Consider the following 17,588-nt stretch of genomic DNA (forward strand, 5'->3'; position numbering starts at 1 on the left):
ACATATTAGGCTCACGATCATGTGCTATCCAAGTGAGCATCAATACTCATTTTCACTACTTTCAAACTCAACACATGCATCTTTATCAAACTCATCATCCACTACTCAATCTTGTAACTCATTACAAATTGCTACCCATTTTAAAATTACTTTTGCACTTTAAAGTTCATTTCACAAAACATTTTCACACCTCTTCTTCACATCAAGGCAATTATGTAAATATATAGTTTCATAACATGTTACACAAATTCACAAATCCCAATTTACATGCTAAACATACATTTTACATTACATAGAAATTAACAATAACTATTCAAAGCAGGATTCCCCCGATTACTCAAACCTTTAAGAGATCAAAGGTTTACCCCTCAATATTCTAAGCTTCCAAACTTGATTCCCAAGCTAAAATTGTATTCAAGAGCTCAATCTATAATTAATCAAGTTAAACTTCATCAACATTGTTAAGAGCACACTAACAACACACATTTTCACTTTTCCATTACCCAACAACATCAATTTTCACGTTTGAGCTTACCTATTAAGTTTATTAACTTTCTTTAGTCTCCATTAACATTGATTAGCCATTAAATTCTCATTAATGGCATTACCATTCTTCTAACAACCCTCATTAACACTAAATTCAGATATTAATGGGGTCCAACAATCAAAAGTATCAAAACTCAATATTTCTAAGGTTATATCCTCAAATCTACTCTCATTAACTCAACTTATATAGACTAAAAATTCTCTCCCAATATCAAACCCTAACTAAAAACTTCATAAATGTGGAAGAGGTAGGAAAAAATAGAGTTTAGGGCACTTACCTTAAGTATTTTTAGTTTCAAAATACTTCCAATATCATCCAAGTACAGATCCTAGTAGAGCTTTCCACTGGTTCTTTATTTCCTCTTCCCTTGTCTCTACTTTTCTACTTCATTTCACAATTATTAATCTATAAAAAAGGACTGTGCGCTGTGGCAGACGCTACCGTGATAGAGGTTAGAGAGATTTAACCTCAACTTTATTAATGTAGGAGAGGTTGGAGGTTCAAGTCTCAGAGGTCCCTTGGGTAAGGGAGATATCCTAAGTACTACTTTGGGGTAAAGTTGGCTTCCACTGTCATGAGATGGGTAAGCCCAATACTAGTCGTGGTCTGCTAGACGGGTGGCCAGTACTGTTGCATAAAAGGTGCCTTTTATGTAACAATACTGTTACATAAAAATGTAACATTTAAAATAAGATAATTAATTTTAAAGTAAGAAAAAAATAAAACATAATTTTAAAAATAAAATCGGGCATGTACTAATTCCTGACTTTACTACTAGATAAATATAACAAATAAAACAATATTTTTAGATAATTATTTGGTTATCATTCATGCCAGACTTGGTTAAAAATTAAAAATAAACTAGAGTAAATACCTCTTGTATGTAGGGGTTAAATAATATAAAAAGTTAAAGAAAAAATTTTAAAAAAAATATTATTTTATTCATAATTAAATAATTTTTATTTTATACAATATAATAATGGCTAGTTTTCTCATATTCTTTAAAACGAAAAGAATAGTTTACCCCCAAAAGTTATTAAAAAATTTAAATTAATTGAGGTAATAATTTTAAGTTAATGGTCTAACCGTGATTAAATTGAGATCAACTTGATTATAATTAAAAATATATATATATAATATATTTATATATGATTGTAATAAGGGCAATATTTAAACAACCAAAATATTAAATTATAAGTAAAGAAAAAATTCATGAATAAATTACCTTTAGTACAACAAAATAGTAATAGAGTTATTTAGGTACAAAATTGATAAGTTATTATTTTTTATTTTACTTTTTAAATTTAAAATAATATTTTATACTTAATGAAATTATTTAAAAATTAAAAATGGTTCAAAAAATAAAGAAAAATTTGTTAAAAAAAGTTTTGAGTACTCGGGTGTTAGGATCGAATTTGATTATATGGGCTTTTAGAAATATTAAGATACTTTAAGCTTGATCTAAATAAGCATGACCCACCCAAATTACCAGTTCTACTTTTTTACCCCTATTTAATATTATCTTACCTTATATAATTTTCATGCTTTTACATACAACTTTTGTTCTGATTTTAATTTATAAAATAATTTTATGGCATTTTAAATTTTAAAAGCTTAAAATTTTATTTATGTAAATTTTTTAAACTTGACAATTCATTTGAGTTAGTCTCATGATTATTTTAATTTTAAAATTAATTGTGAACTAATAAGGGCGATCTTACATAATGACTCTAATGATGTTAAAAATTGGATAAAGTGCAGTTTTGAAAACTGGGGAGGTTTATGTAATTTTAATAAAATAAAAGGCAGATAATTGTATTTTATCTGTATTATTAATAAGTGAATAAATAAACCATACTACTGATGATACGAATAAAATAGTAACGAAACTCATTTTGGATGGACATGCATGGGTATGGTAGTGGGCTTGGTCAAATTCTTAGGGACTCATTTATCTGACTGTTTTGCTTATGGCCCACTCGTATGGTACTGTTTATTTCTCTTCAAATTTCTTTTCTTTGAATTGACCACTCCTTGAACTTTGAATAATTCCTCACAGTGTGCATGAAATTTTGAATAATCTCCTAAATACTTGGTCAATTCATACGCTTTCTCTTAGACTTGGAATATCGCGTCTTGATTAGAAATTTTTGATTTAATTACGTATGTATATAAATGTATTATTTTTTTATTAATTAATCAATTTTCTTTTTAAAAAAATTACATTGAACTTTGACTTGTTCAACGTAGATATGTTGGTTAGCTTTTGAAGTGTTGAAAATGTGGCACTCTAATATGCGTATACTTTTTTTTTTTTTTGACCTGGAATATGCGTGTACTTCACACTTTGTCTCGCTAATGAAACAATAATTATTTGTAACGTTTCAATTTTGAATGTGTGTGGCCTCATAGGCCTTTTGGTGGTACGTAGTACAGTGACCAAAGCAAGCATTCGGTGCCATACCGTCGCACGTTGTTTCTTTCCTTTTCTGGATGCAAGCTGATCCACTAAAGCTCAAAAATAAAACGTGGGATCCACATGGAAATAATAATTTTAAAAAATGAATAATTTTTCTACCCCCTTATGAGAATGGACATGATTCGCCACATATGTCCTTTTTCTTTTTTTCCCCCTTATTTTGTTTGGGCAGAAAAATGTGTCATAAGTTGGATGGGTAGGGATTTTTTTTTGTTTGTTGATAAAGTAGGTAGGGATCAATTCAACGAACAGATGTATGGCATAAGTAAGAGATGTTGGGTTGGACCACAGCATTGGATTTGACGAATGTGAAGTAATGTTGCACGTGTCGCTCTCCCCCCCCCCCCCCCCCAAAGATTTTTAGGGGCATTTGATTGCACACGGTGCATGATCAATAAATGAAGGATCAATTACCAATTTTTAATTTCAATATTTTTCAAAAAAAATGTTTGTCTGTGTTGTTTTGTTTTTGTCAAAATAATTGATGAACGAAAAAAAAAAAAGATAAATCCTTCATACTCAACATTTTACCGGAGCTAAATTCAGGCAAAAAATAATTCATTAAATTTAACATTGCGAAATGAATAATGTGGGAAACGCATGGTCCAAGGAAAAAATGTAGGAAACTGATTGGCTGCATGTTGCTCTTCTTGTTTTGTTGTTTTTTTTTTTTTTGGCTAGTATCTTGTTTCAAGGCTGTAAATTTTAAATTCTGAAGGAAGCACATTAAAAATGAGAAAACCTTCAAATTTCTGTCAGACAAACTATATGAATAAAAATCAAAATAATAATATTTAAAATGTATATGTTCAGAATATGTTTAAAAGATCTGAATCTGTCTGAATAAAAACAAATAATCGGCATTAGTTAATTTTTATTATCACCATGACGTGATAAGTTCACATGAAAAATTTTGATTTGGGCGCAGAAAATGAGAAGAACACTGTTAGCTTCAATTTAATTATAAATAAATAAATGCTATTTTACCGGGGAAAAATGTAAAAAACAATGGTAACTATTTTTTTCTAAGGGGTCTGGGTGAACCTTCCCACAAGTTTAAATATGTGTTTGATAAATATGATAGGTTGGATGTTGCTTCCGTACAAGCGTGGATATTGAATATGACCCAATATAATGCGTAGAACTTTTATTTAAAAATATAAAATATTTTTAATCGAATTACATCTTTGACAAATGTTAAGCTAGCACCTAAAAAAGAAATGAATTGAGTATTCTCTATTTTTTTAAAAAAATTCCCAATAAAACAATAACAAAGTTTCTCTCAAAATAAAGTTGAATGATGAGCTTTTAAAACAAATGAAGTTAAAGAAGAGAAAGCTTGGCACAAGGATTTATACTGATTCAATTTAATTACTTACCCTATGTCTAATTCTAAAGATCATGCTTGAGAGTTTGACCTAATACAAGCTTAAATAATTACTTATCACCATAGTACAACCACTAAGACTTGTAACTCTTGAATTCACTCAAAATCCCCTTATAATTCTTCATAAGAATAAACACTTAAGGAAAAATTGTTCCTTAAGATTCAAAAAAGTAAGCAATCAAAGCTCAAAACTCTCTAAAAGAGTAGATAATAATACAATGAATGTTTATAAACTAATAAAGAGTTTTTCCAATTCAGTTAAAGCAATAGGTAAAATTATGAATGCAAATAGTTAATTCATTACCTACCCATTTAAATGAGGTTTTACATATAGTGTGAGGATAATTATAACCTTTAGAGACTTTAATTAGCCGTTTGGAACCGTTGCATTATGTGTATGGAAGTAAAAATTGGGAAAAAATATTTTATTTATGAAACTCATTTAAAGCTTGTCAGAACACTAAAACTCATGTGTTTTAGGATCATCTTTGCATAAATGAGTATGGCAGAAGAGCTTTAGGAAAGCTTAGTCTACAACATGCGTGGAGGCATTCCAAACCTTGTGAGGATGAGTTAGGCAAAAGCACAATATTCTTTAGAACTCTAAAACTTGTGTGGCTACATTTTTTATCACATAAGGAATAGATGAAAGAAATGAATGACTTCTTAAACACTTAGAAACATGTGTGGATGAGATGCATAATTCATAAGTGTGTGTTAGACAAATTTTGAACACCTAGAATGAAATTGCTTGACTTTGGTGTTCAAGGCTCGTATTTAGGCAAACTTAAGTGATAGATTAGATCTCGCGAGGATGACATTGGAACTTGCAGAGATAGGTAAGGCACAAGAACTCAAGTTGCATAGAAGGCTAATACTTGTGAGGATGAGAACTTCAACTTTGCGAGGATGAAAAGTTCAAAATTAAGCTTAATACTATCACACTGAAATTTGCATGTTTCAGTGATGAAACATGCTTGTATTAGGTAACCAAAGCCAATCTCTTCTCTGCTACCCTAAAACTCATACATTAACATTTTAAGCTCACATGTTTAAGTAAGGTAGAGATAACCTTTTCTCTGAAGCTCTAAAACTCACGCATTTCAATATGAAACTCGTGTGTTTGAACATGACTAAGTCATTTTGAAACTCTAAAACTTGTGAGTAAGTCTCTAAATCTCATGAGTATGAGATATAACACTCCAAGAACAATTTAAGACTTTATTCTAACATAGTTAGAACTCATGAGGATGAGGCATAAATATGAAATGTACAAAGATATTTTTTAAATTTCAAAAACTTATGAGTGTGGATGACCTAAGACTTATCTCTCAAAATTATTTTATTATGATATGCAAATGCAAGCTCTCTTATTTAACTAGTTTTTAATATAAAGAATTGAGAGAATAAAATATGTAAGGGTTAATATGTAATTTCAACTTTGCACTATAGGTCCATGGGTGATTTGAATGATAAACTTAAAAAATGTGCATTTTAGATTTTAAATAATTAAAGTCGAGGTAATTTTACCCCTACCATTAACTTTCAACAAACGTCTGTCGAATTCATTTGAGAAAAATTGCACTTTAAACTCTAATTTGATGAACGTTTGTTGAAAATTAACAATAAGGATGAAATTGTCACAACTTTAATTGTTTAGGGTTCAGAATGCATCTTCTTAAAAGTTTAAAGTTCAAATTATCTTTGAACTTATAGTTTAGAATTTAAATTGCATATTAACTCACGATAATATTATAAATTTATAAGGATATGAGAAGGAGGAAAAAAAGGTAAATAATAATAATGATGATGATAGTGATGAAACTATATAAAAGAAGGCTATAAATTGTAATAATAAATAAAAAAGTTTTTGGTAGAGATTATGGTGGGTATGAATAAAATGATATCGAGTTGACTATTTTTATTCTTAATAGGTGAGGTTTTGATAGGCTACCAGTGGCAGCAATAGGAGCTTAATATGATCTTTCACTGTAAGCGCACTTTCATATTTTTTTTCTTGTTTGTTCTTTAATGTAATGAAATTTCATAATAATATCAGTGGAAAAAAACATTATCATTCCTCTTCAGACACTTTTTTCTCTATCTCTTTATTTATAATAAAAGCATTTGGTTCTGTTTTTTAAATTTTCACTTTCATCGATTAATTCAAACAAAAAAACTTACACACTCCTTCAAAATCTTTTTAAAATTTGATATAATATGTAAAATACACTTTTTTTTCTTTTATTGTTGAATTATTATTGATTATAATGCATTTTTTTAAATATAAAAAGGGTAGTATGCAATTTAGACCTTAAGTTGTAAACCTAGGGCGATTTGAATCCTAAACTTTTAAAAAAATTAAATTCTAAACCCTAAACAATTAAATTTAGGGCAATTTCGCCTTTACTGTTAACTTTCAACAAACTTTTGTCAAATTGGGGCTTAAAATGTAATTTTTTTAAATAAATTTGATAGACATTTATTAAAATTAATGGTAGAGGTGAAATTGCTTAAACTTTAATTGTTTAGGGTTCAAAATATATTTTTTAAGTTTAAAGTTTAAATCATTCCTGGACCTATAGTACAGGGTTCAAATTATATATTAACCTAATATATAAACCTATATAATTAAGTCTTCTCTTGTTCTTGCTCATTTACCTCTTGAAATGATTCTATCATAATCAATCTTATAATTTGCACAAACAAAACCTTTTGTTGAGTGTTGTTATCATCAAAACAAATTATTTAACTATAAGTTGGTTGAATTAAATTAACATCATCTTTTCATAGTTGTCCTTAGGGTGCTTTACTTAAATATGAAGGGTTAAGTGGTTTGTTTATTGAAAGTATTTTTGAAAAAAAAAAACTCATTAACGACACATTGACAAATTAAAAATGTCTCATATTTTTTAACATCCAATTTAAGAAAAATGCTTTATAATTTTGAATGGAGGGTGTATATCTTAATTTTTAAAATTTTAAGATAAAGGAGTGTGTGTGTGTGTGTGTGTGTGTGTGTGTGTGTGTGTAAATATATTATATGTATATCAACAAATTAAGTCATTGAAAAGTAAAAATATGTATCAGATATCCTAAAAATTGTATTTAAGTATTAAAAAAATTACTTGTATGAATATTACTATCTTCATTACAACTTGTAAATAAAATTTTTATTCTTTCTTCTTATGTACAAAAGCATTATTAGAATTTAGAACAAAGGAAACTGCAAAAAAAAAAAAAAAAACCCAGATATTAAAAGTCTATCAGGCTTTGTCTGGACAGGGAAAGAAATAGTGAGAAAAGAATATTAGGAGGAAAAAAAACTATCTTAATTATTCAAATGTGAAGAGACACAAATGGATGCAAGCTAAACGCTATGGATCAATATCAACAAGTATTAACATGTGCGTGGTATCTTATGTCTAACATGATGACGCCTATTTTTAAAAGTATTGTTAATTTTTAGGCTCTTATAGATATAAATATAACTCATATTATAAGACTAAATTAAGATAATAACCTAACATTTCTTATATTTTACACCATGGTCAGTTTAATATTTATCATTGATATACTATTATATATCACAGATGAAAACTTCTATAAATTTTACTAAAATCTTGTTATTAATACTATTTATCAATGATATATAAATGTATATCAATGATATATATACAAATATATACATATGAACATATATCAATATATGAACTGACCATATTTTTAAATTTTTAAAAATTTAGTTCATATTTTTTTAAGTAGCAGCTATATTCCAGTTAGTGGGCCAATTTTCTCTCTCTTTTGTTTTTTTTGGGGGGGGGGGGTGGAGGACAATGGGAATATTGATGGCGTCAGGGGTGGGTGTTTGAGATTGTGGGCTTCAGCTGTAAAAACGTTATGGGAGAACATGAAATCTATTGGGCTTTTAGGCAATGAAACCGTGATTTATGGGCCTACAAAAATGTCTTGTTTGAATTTGTGGGTTCAGTATGAGGAGTTATTACATAGCTAAAGCCCAATAAAATGAACAGCTCACCTCCAGCTATTTTCAAAATTTTAAACTTAATGATAAAACATTTGATCTAAGCTAAACACAAATGAAATCGATCCTTTTTCTTGTCCCCATCTTTTGATGTCTTCAAATTGATTCTTTTTCAATGCGCTTGGAACTTCATGAAACCATCCGTGGCGCCAACAGTCAACAGGCTGTTCATAAATTAAAACCATTCAAGACATGGACAATTAACCATGTGGAAAATGAAATTACTTTGTCAAACTACTCAAAAATACAAAACAATACAAGCATACAGTATCTTCCTGCATGATAAGGTCTATATACAGATCAGACCCTGCCCACTGGAGGAAAGTATTGGTCGAAAAATACCTTCTCACAGACCAAACCAATTCCACAGAACCTACCTTACATGCTCACAAGCAACTTCTGATCGATTTGTTAGCACATTATGTCAACCAAATCCAGATAAAAACTTTTCTAAAAGACTGCGCAAGAGAAGACTACCACAGGCTTTCCCATCATCCATTCTGTTTCTGATGACTCAGAAGTCGAAGCACAATATGGGTGCTATCTACTCAGAGACACCGACCATGTTAGCCTGTGCAATTACAGGTGCAGAGGGCCCATTTTCTTCAATTCGTTTTTCTCTAGCTTGACTGTCAAATCGTCTCCAGCAGTTTCTGGAAAGATGCCCTTTCTTGCCACAGACATAACAGACTATACTCCTGCCATTCATGTCTAGCCTATTCCTCTGACCATACATACTTGAAGGCTTTATATCTGCCCATCTTTGAACAAATTTTCTGGCCTCATGATAGCCTCTGTCATTACTCGAAGGTTCATCCCCTTGTTTGACTTGATTGCGAGATTCTTCCTCCACTCTCAGACGTTCCATTAACATCCAAAATGGAAGATACTCTTCGCACATTAGCTTGATGCAAACATCCTTCCAAGATGGAGGAAGCTTGGAGATAAGGACACTGACATGGAAGTTTTCGTCAATCATCATTCCAGCAGAGACAATAGAGTCTGCAATGGTATTTAATTCTAGGACTTGCTCAAGTATGGATTTTTCCCCAACGAACTTAAATTCAATGTACTTTTTCACTTGTGATCTCTTTGTTCCGAATTCCTCATACAAATAAACTTGTCTTAACTCCTCCCATAGTTCTTTAGCAGTCATTTTTCTATTTGTATACTGATTAAACAGATGATCAGATAAATAGCACAAGATGTTGCGACGACACATGAAATCATCACTCACCCACCTCTTCTCTGCTGCCCTGGCTTCAGCAACTTCTACAGCGCTTGCATGTGGTCCTGGTGTAGCGTTTGGGCATAGTTCAGTGAGCACATACGCAATCTTTAGTTGCTTCAAGAGTGATTCCATCTGCTGAACCCATAAATGGTAATTTTTCCCATCAAAACGGCTGATTTCAATAGGGACAGGTTCAGGAGGAGAAGCAGCAGAGACCAGATCAAGAGGAGGAGCATCAAGATTTGGTTTCGGCACATCTCCATTTTGCTTTCCATAAACCTCAGATCTGCATCATATTTGGTTAGATGATCTTAGTTGAACCCATTAAAGGAACATAAACTATTATTGCTGTTCGGAATTGACTCTATCCTTATATTTTGATGTTATCAAGTATCGATCTACATGCTTTAGTTTTGGCCGGAAATAAAAGGAAATAAGTTTTCAGGAGAACTTGTCATTTTTCCAAATTAAAATATAAGAATGGTAACACATAGTTTGAAGTAAGTAAACTGTAAGCGTGCAGGAAAAAAGAAATATAAAAAATTGAGCTACATTCTTCATATCTATGGTTTCTTTGCTACCACAAAAGTAATGGGCATTTAGAAGTCAACATCCTTACTTGCAAGAATATGGGAACCTATTTTAAGATATTTGGGTATACCAGATGTAGAATTCAAGGTCAAAACAAGTATTATTTTTCATACCTCATCCTTGCAAACAAGTATTATTCCTGACACTTAAGAGATTAGGAAGTCCATTTTGAAAACACAAACTGGTCATTAAAATATAATATCAAATCAGAGATATTCATGTTGTCGCATATTTCACAATTCCACAATGTAAACTTACCCCATCTTTGCCTCCATCTTTGTAATAGCTTCCTCTATAGCAGGGACACTTTTTTTGAAGACAGACCATTGATCAGTAGACAAACTTATCCCTAAAATCAGCAGCAGAGAGATAGCGGATGTGTTCAAATCAGTTTAGCCAACCAAAACTCAGACATTTATAGGGGAATGCCAACCTCCTCACCTTTGTTTGGAAGTTAGCATCTTCCTCTGTTTCAGGCAGAAAAAATTGAAGGGCATTAAACAATGGACATCGAGAGACAAATAAACTGACACCCCTCCATTAGAAAACCCCTCATCACCAATTATAGAGGCATCAAATTCTTTACCTCTTAAAAATGTGCAATGATAGTTATCTTTTTTTTTTTTTTAGCCAACGATAATCATCTAATGTTGGATGAACTATTTAGTTAAACTTAGATAAAGCACAGCAGACACCCCAGTAGACCATAAAAAGAAGAAAAAGTGTCAAAACAGTGTTGTTCTTAAGCACCAACTCAACTGTTGAAATCACTTGACTTGAGTTCAACTATGAAATTCTGTTGCACTGCAAGTTTTGTCATCTCAGTTCTATCTCTCACAAAGCTTTTACAAAAACAAACTAAAGGATTTTGCTGTGTACAATCCCCAGCCAAATGGAAAAAAAAAAAATTAGGCCAGCACAAGCAATAACCCATTGTTCCAAGGTTCAAAGAGCCATGTGGCTTCACCTAATTCACTTTATTACCATTTATACCCCAACGTTTGAGGGCAAATTATATAGGTCAGTATAGAATTTATCATGAAAGCTAAGTGAGCATTATAAAATTGATAGTCAGCATTTGTAATTACCTTTAGCTGAAGGAAATTGTTTTCCATCTTTCTGATAATAATCCCTAATTGAGACCAACCTTTTCCCTCTGAAATCATGAACCACCACATTCCTCTTGTTTGATAACTAGAAGAAACAAGCAATGTCTACTAAGAGTCTACGACCAACAAATAGGAAAGAAACATAATATAGAAAATCCAAAAGAACAACACAAACTGACAACTTCAGTTTACAAATTGGAATTATTGTTCTGCCACTACATTATGCAATGAAACAATAAGGCTAAAAGCCCTGCTTTCAGATGATTCGTTACGAACATCTATCTAAGGCATCTAGAAGGTTACAAAACGTAAAAGTTTCAATTTTTCCGTCCTACTGGTCCCAGCTAAATTTGAATTACCAGCAAAAACGAAAAAATAAGCAGAAAACACAGGTTTTGACCTGGCAAATTATGCGCTCGGAGTCCTCCTTAACCTCCTTGTTTGGCTTCGCCTCCTGCTCATCCTGCATCACCTCTCTCGTCTCTTGTGGAGCACTTGGCTCAGACGCGGGGACCCTCCCACCTTCTTCCTCCGCGATAGCGAGCAGATACGACTCCACAATGCCTCTAACCATCAGCTTGTGCTCCGAGACACAGAGATCGATTCCGAGCCGCTCCGAGGCCGCGAGTCGGACTGTGAACTCAGTCGCTTCATCAACGTTAGAATTCTTCAGCACATCCAGCACCGTTTCCTCGATTTTCCGTCGTGTTTCGGATTCCATTACGGAGCTCAATACGAGGACAAACAATCCTGGAAAAATTTTGTTCAACGAAGGAGAAAATTTTCGCCGTACTAAGATGGGAGCGCAAAACAGATTAAATTGTTTGACAGCGAAGTACTCTAGTCTGTAGGGTATAAAAGTATGCTTAAAGAGGTTATGGATGAAAGTAATTTCCGTCAACGTCGATGAAAAAGAGAGGTTCCACCGAGACTTGAACTCGGGTTACTGGATTCAGAGTCCAATGTCCTGACCACTAGACCATGGAACCTTTATTCGCATACGACCCTGCAAAATATACAAATTTGTTTCTGGTAGTTGACTTCCCTCCTATTAAATATTCTTTATTTTTATTTTTATTTTATATTTAATAAAATAAAATGAATAAAAATTATTTAAAAAATTTTCAATCAATAGGACGATCAAAATTTAATATGAATATTATAAATTTAATATTAAAATTTTAAATTAATTATCTAAATATACTTTAAATAACACGGATATATTTTAAAGTTTGGACAGTATAATTAACCTATTAAAAATTTTTAATATTAAATTTTGATGACTCATATGAGTCATATCAAAGTTAAACTGTCTAAATTAGTGAGGAGATTTATTAAATTTTTTTATAATTTTGTTATATCTTTATTTTAATAAATATGAAATAAAAATAACAAATAAATCTAGACCATTTTCTTCCACCGGGCGGGGTTCTGCGGAGGAGAAAAGCTGAATCGCTGTTTTTGATTTTGACTCGGCCGAAACATACGAGAAAGGATATTTTTGCATTAGAGAAATAAAAATAATAAAATATAATAAAATTTCTTTAAATTATATAAATAATAATTTAATATCTCAAAATACTATATTATCAATTAAGTTTTTAAAAATTTCTTTATTAATAAATTTTTTAAGAAAAAAATTATTTTATCTTTATTGATAAATTATATTTTTTTTTCAATTCTTGAAATTTATTTAAGAAAAATTATGATTTTTTAGACAAAAGTTGTGAATAGAATTTATTATTTTAAGAACTTATTTTTTAATAATAGAAATTATATTTAAGAAATCATGATTTTTTGTTTGACTCTTACAATTCAAAAAACAAAAATTGTTATTGAAACTTATTTTTTAATAATAGAAATTATATTTAACAAGTTGTTATTTCTTATTCAATTTTATTGATTCACAAAACAAGAGTTCAAGTTTTGTGTTGCACTTGAAAAATGCAACATGGACAACGCGAGAGTGGAGGTTCCGGCCTTCGGAAGGAAGACTGAAGAAATGAAAGTCGCCACTAAAATTTTAAGAAAAATCTTGAAAAATTATTTAAATGAGGATAAGGATGGTCTGCTAAAATAGAAAATAGGTTTGGGAGTCGATTGAGTGTGGAGAAGATGTTAGGCACCTCACAACACCCGTTCATCAGAACGGTTACCTAAAGTCTGTTGTTCTCTATTAATATTATTTTATGATTATTTTAATTATTTCTTTTTATATTCATGTGTTTAAAAAATGTTAAGAAGTAAGTGAGAAATATTTATTTATTTACAAGAGAGGACTTGACTCAGAATCTGACTCTGAGATCTACGTACATTGCGGTTGGGATCAAAGTCCACGTAATTCGAGCTTGAAAATTATTGGTGAAAATATTTTTTTTGAAGAGAAATTAATTAGAAATAATTCACCCTTTTGCAAATAAAATAATTTTCTGAAATTTTAATATGTGTGTTTTAAATTGCAAAAAGTGATTTAATTTCAATTATTTTCCCAATTTTTTTGAATTTTTTGAATAAAGAAAAGAAAAGAGTTTAAAAAATATTATTATTAATTTTTTGTTTTATGGTTGAGAATTTAACTGCTATATCTACAGAACTTTATTAGCTTATACGGTAATGCAGTTGTTCTAAATATCTGCAGAGATTTCAAAATCTCACATGATAAAAGAATTTAGTGATTTAATTTATTTATATTTTTAATTGTTAGTAATAGTTTGTTTAAATATGTATGTATGTTTTTTAAAGAATTTTAATCATCATACCTGCAAAGCCTTATTAATTTATACGATAATATGATTATCCTAAATATCTGTGAAGATTTTAAGTCTCTCACAATAAAAAGATTAAATAAGATACACTTTAAATATATTTTAATGCGTAATTATATAACGCATATTTTTAAATATAAAAATTTTAATCATTATACTTGTGAAATCTTATTGACTCTCCCAGTAGTACGATTTTCTTAAAGGTCTACGAAATTTCAAGAATCTCACATGACCAATAGATCTAATTAGATAATATGATTATAATTTAAATTTATTAATTTAATTAATTAATAGTATAAGAAATGTTTATTATTTTTTACAAAATTTGTTTATTTATTTACCATATAAATTGCAAATCACAATATCTATGAGGATTTATTATCCTACACGATAAGACAATTAATTTTAGATCTACACAAATTCTTTAACTGCTCACACAATAATGTTAAATATTTTATTGATTTAAATTATAAAAAGAGAGTTAATTTCAATAGTGAGCTATTAGAACCCATCTTTAATATACAAGTTGGATTTTTATACCTACAAAATCTTATTAATTTACATGATATGAGATCATTCTTAGTGCCTATGGAGATTCTTAAAATCTCTCATAGCAAAATTTAAAAATGATAATTATGTTTACTATACATGTACTAAAGGATGCACATACTCAAGAATAATTCATTCAAACATAAAAATTCATGAGAGCAACAAATTGGGAGTGGACCATTTCTTTCTTTTTTTTGGCCATATAATCGTAGATATATGGCTTGATGTTTCAAAGATATTCAAAAAGAAGAAAAATAAATAAATGAAGCGGCAACATTTTTTCTTTAAAACAACAATCACATAAACTTAAAGGGAAGCAAGGTGGATCATACATAAGGCAACTAGCCACTTTAATGTCTCCATTTTGCAATTTGTAAAAATTAATCATAACCCACATAACTTGACAAGGTATAAAATAAAACAGAACATCCAAGATAATTCTAGAATTATAAGTGAACATAGAAAATATGTTGCCGGGTGCTTATCAAGAAGATGAAAGGCAGATTTAGAGAGATAGTTTCACAAAATTCTTCGTCCTTAGTTTTTCTCTTCTTTCTTTCGTTTGGTTTTTTTTCTCCTTTTCTCTGTTTTTAACGTATGGAGGCAAACCTAAAAGTGAGCATATGGGCCATGGCAGGGATGATGTAGATGGTGAAGCTGACCAGAAGAGCCCCCACGGTGGAGTTTATGGGGCCAAAGAAAGGGAAAATGATGGCTAAGAACCATATGGGTACGACAATGGGCAGCCTCGCAAGAGCCCTCAAACATTGCTCTTTGTGTCATTCATTCCTATCACTTTCTCCCATACAAAATAAAATGGCGTACAAGCAAAGCCAAATGTAATGAACTGGTGAATGAGCATTAAAATCACAACGAGATCACGCCAGTCGGAGCGAGGGAGGAGCGCCAAGGCATTGATTGCTTGGTGAGTTAGTCTCCAAAGGCCCAGTAGACGGTAGCAGCGAATGGTATAGTGGGGGTAAACACATAAATAGTGGCAAATAAATAGATGTATTTGAACTTTTAAGGCTTCCACATTGCATGCATGATTTCCACTGTGACGACGTTCCCACTTCCTCCTTCTCGGTTTCCTGCCGCCATTCATGGACTTCATCTTCTTCACGCCTTTCTCGATCTTTTTCTTTTTCTTTGCTTGTGTGCGTGCTGTTAGTTCCTCTCATTCTCCGTCTCTTTCTCCTTTTGGATCTTGTTCTCAGCTGCTCCTTCTCCTTCACTCTCTGTCTCTCTCTCTCTTTCATGCTGTGTCTATTCTCCTTCTTTTTCCGTCTCTTGCTACTCTGTTTTTTTCATTTTTTCCTGTGTGCCTCTCGTCTCCAATTTTTGTTTGTGCTCTCTCCGTCTCTGTCACTATGTTTTTCTTAGAAAAAAGCTCATCTCTCTCAATCTCTTGCTCCTCCTCTCCTAATCTCTTCTTTTTCTAGAAAAATGCTCATCTCTCTCGATCTGTTGCTCTGTTTTCTATTCTCCCTTTTTTTCTGTCTCATCCTGTTTTTTTCTTCTCCTTCCACTGTGCCTCTCTCCTCCAGTTTTTTATTCTCAGCTCTCTCCTTCCTTCAGTTCTTCATCCCTTTTAAAGCAGAAACAGGGAAGCTTGCGTGTGAGGAGAGAGTTTATGTGCTTTCTCACTCTACTTTGCTGTGTGCATGCGTCTGAATTTTCTTTTGCATTTTTTTGTGCTTGTTTTTAGCTAGCGTGTAGGTGCTGTGTTTTTGCCTTGTTTCTTCTCACTTTTTCCTTGATGTTCTGTCTGCTTTCTCTTGCTTCTTCTGCGCCTGGCCGAAAGTGTGTGTGTACGTGTGTTTCATGTGTTTTGATGCTGCATGTATTTGTTTCTTTTTTTTTAGCCATTTTTAATGCCTTTTTTATTAATTAGATTGAGGGAGAGAAAGAAAAGTCTAATTTTAAAACATATATTTTTAAATGAAAAATAAAAGATTTAAGGAGAGAAATTTAAAAATAGTTGAGTCTCAACAAAATTAATTCCCAATATCTTTGAATCGTTGGGATAATTTGGAAGAGATTTAAAAAAAAAAATTAAACAAGATTTTTTGATTTTTGTTAAATTTTTTGAAAATATAATCCTAAAAAAGAATTAAATTTTATTTTTATATTTATATATTTTTATTATTATTTGTTATTAAATTTAAAAAATGTCCGAATAAAATACGTTGTTCACACAAAAGTTTGGGTTTTGTTATTTTTAGTAAGAGTAAAATGATCTTTTTAAAAAAAATTATTGACCAAGAGGTCACTATAAACTTCATCAATATTATAACATTTTGAGAGATTAAATTATTATTTATATAATTTAAAGGAATTGTATAGTCACTTTCTCATGAAAAATGGCATGTAATGATGGATATAAAACTACACCTGTAGGGGCCCAAAATGCAAAACAACATTATAATGGAGACCAAAATTAGTTTTAGCATTTTTAACAAATTTTTTTGTAACTTTGGTGCTTGTGGATCTGCATTTCCTGCTCATCACCCACAACTCATAATAAGGGTGATCTTGGCCGTTCATTTTATGTCAAAATGATCTCTATCATTAATTTTAAATTAATTTTTAAATATTTTAAATGTTATATTTATGAAAATAAAAATTGTAGAAATTTTTAATATTAAATCTAAATTGCTCTAGGTGCTCATTACAAGACAAACACTCTTATACACATTATTCCTTACAAGATCCGGATAATTCAGATTTAAAGTTTTATTTTTATTTTGTATTTATCAAAATAAAACTGCATAAAATAATAAATTTTTAATAAATCTATTGATAATCACTCTTATTAGTTTTGATTTAATTTTGATAGTCTAATTTAATATAAATTTTTTTATATCTTTTATAAATTAATTACT

General features: G+C 30.7%; 1 protein-coding gene and 1 non-coding gene across 5 annotated transcripts; both read right to left on the reverse strand.

The window, feature by feature from the left end:
- Positions 1–8,311: 8,311 nt before the first annotated feature.
- On the reverse strand, positions 8,312–12,326 carry LOC129288773 (RNA polymerase II transcriptional coactivator KELP-like). 4 transcript variants are annotated; one of them, XM_054925509.1, is made up of 5 exons: positions 11,790–12,326; positions 11,369–11,474; positions 10,539–10,629; positions 9,700–9,975; positions 8,312–8,622 (listed from the first exon to the last, which is right to left on the reverse strand). In XM_054925509.1, exons 1-5 carry the CDS (start codon positions 12,108–12,110, stop codon positions 8,571–8,573), a joined length of 846 nt encoding a protein of 281 aa, XP_054781484.1. In that variant the 5' UTR covers positions 12,111–12,326; the 3' UTR covers positions 8,312–8,570. The 4 variants fall into 4 exon arrangements, with proteins under 4 accessions (XP_054781484.1, XP_054781483.1, XP_054781482.1 ...); XM_054925510.1 differs by lacking the exon at positions 8,312–8,622 and adding an exon at positions 9,287–9,460; XM_054925508.1 differs by having other exon boundaries at positions 8,603–9,976; positions 10,552–10,629.
- On the reverse strand, positions 12,307–12,378 carry TRNAQ-CUG (transfer RNA glutamine (anticodon CUG)). The gene has a single exon. It is a non-coding gene; the product is annotated as a tRNA-Gln (tRNA).
- Between the last annotated feature and the right edge of the window lie 5,210 nt (positions 12,379–17,588).

This window comes from Prosopis cineraria, unplaced genomic scaffold, assembly GCF_029017545.1.
Source record: "Prosopis cineraria cultivar Desert tree isolate PC_DT_omini unplaced genomic scaffold, ASM2901754v1 PC12, whole genome shotgun sequence".
In the NCBI taxonomy this organism is placed as follows: Eukaryota; Viridiplantae; Streptophyta; class Magnoliopsida; order Fabales; family Fabaceae; genus Prosopis; species Prosopis cineraria.

What these genes read in the sequence shown, in the direction of transcription:
- LOC129288773 (XM_054925507.1), bottom strand. Translation starts at nt 12,110, where the DNA reads ATGGAATCCGAAACACGACGGAAAATCGAGGAAACGGTGCTGGATGTG. An exon ending in ACAATTTCCTTCAGCTAAAG is followed by an intron (nt 10,630 to 11,368) that starts GTAATTACAAAT and finishes TGCTGATTTTAG; the next exon opens with GGATAAGTTTGTCTACTGAT. An exon ending in AAGATGGAGGCAAAGATGGG is followed by an intron (nt 9,976 to 10,538) that starts GTAAGTTTACAT and finishes AATATGATGCAG; the next exon opens with ATCTGAGGTTTATGGAAAGC.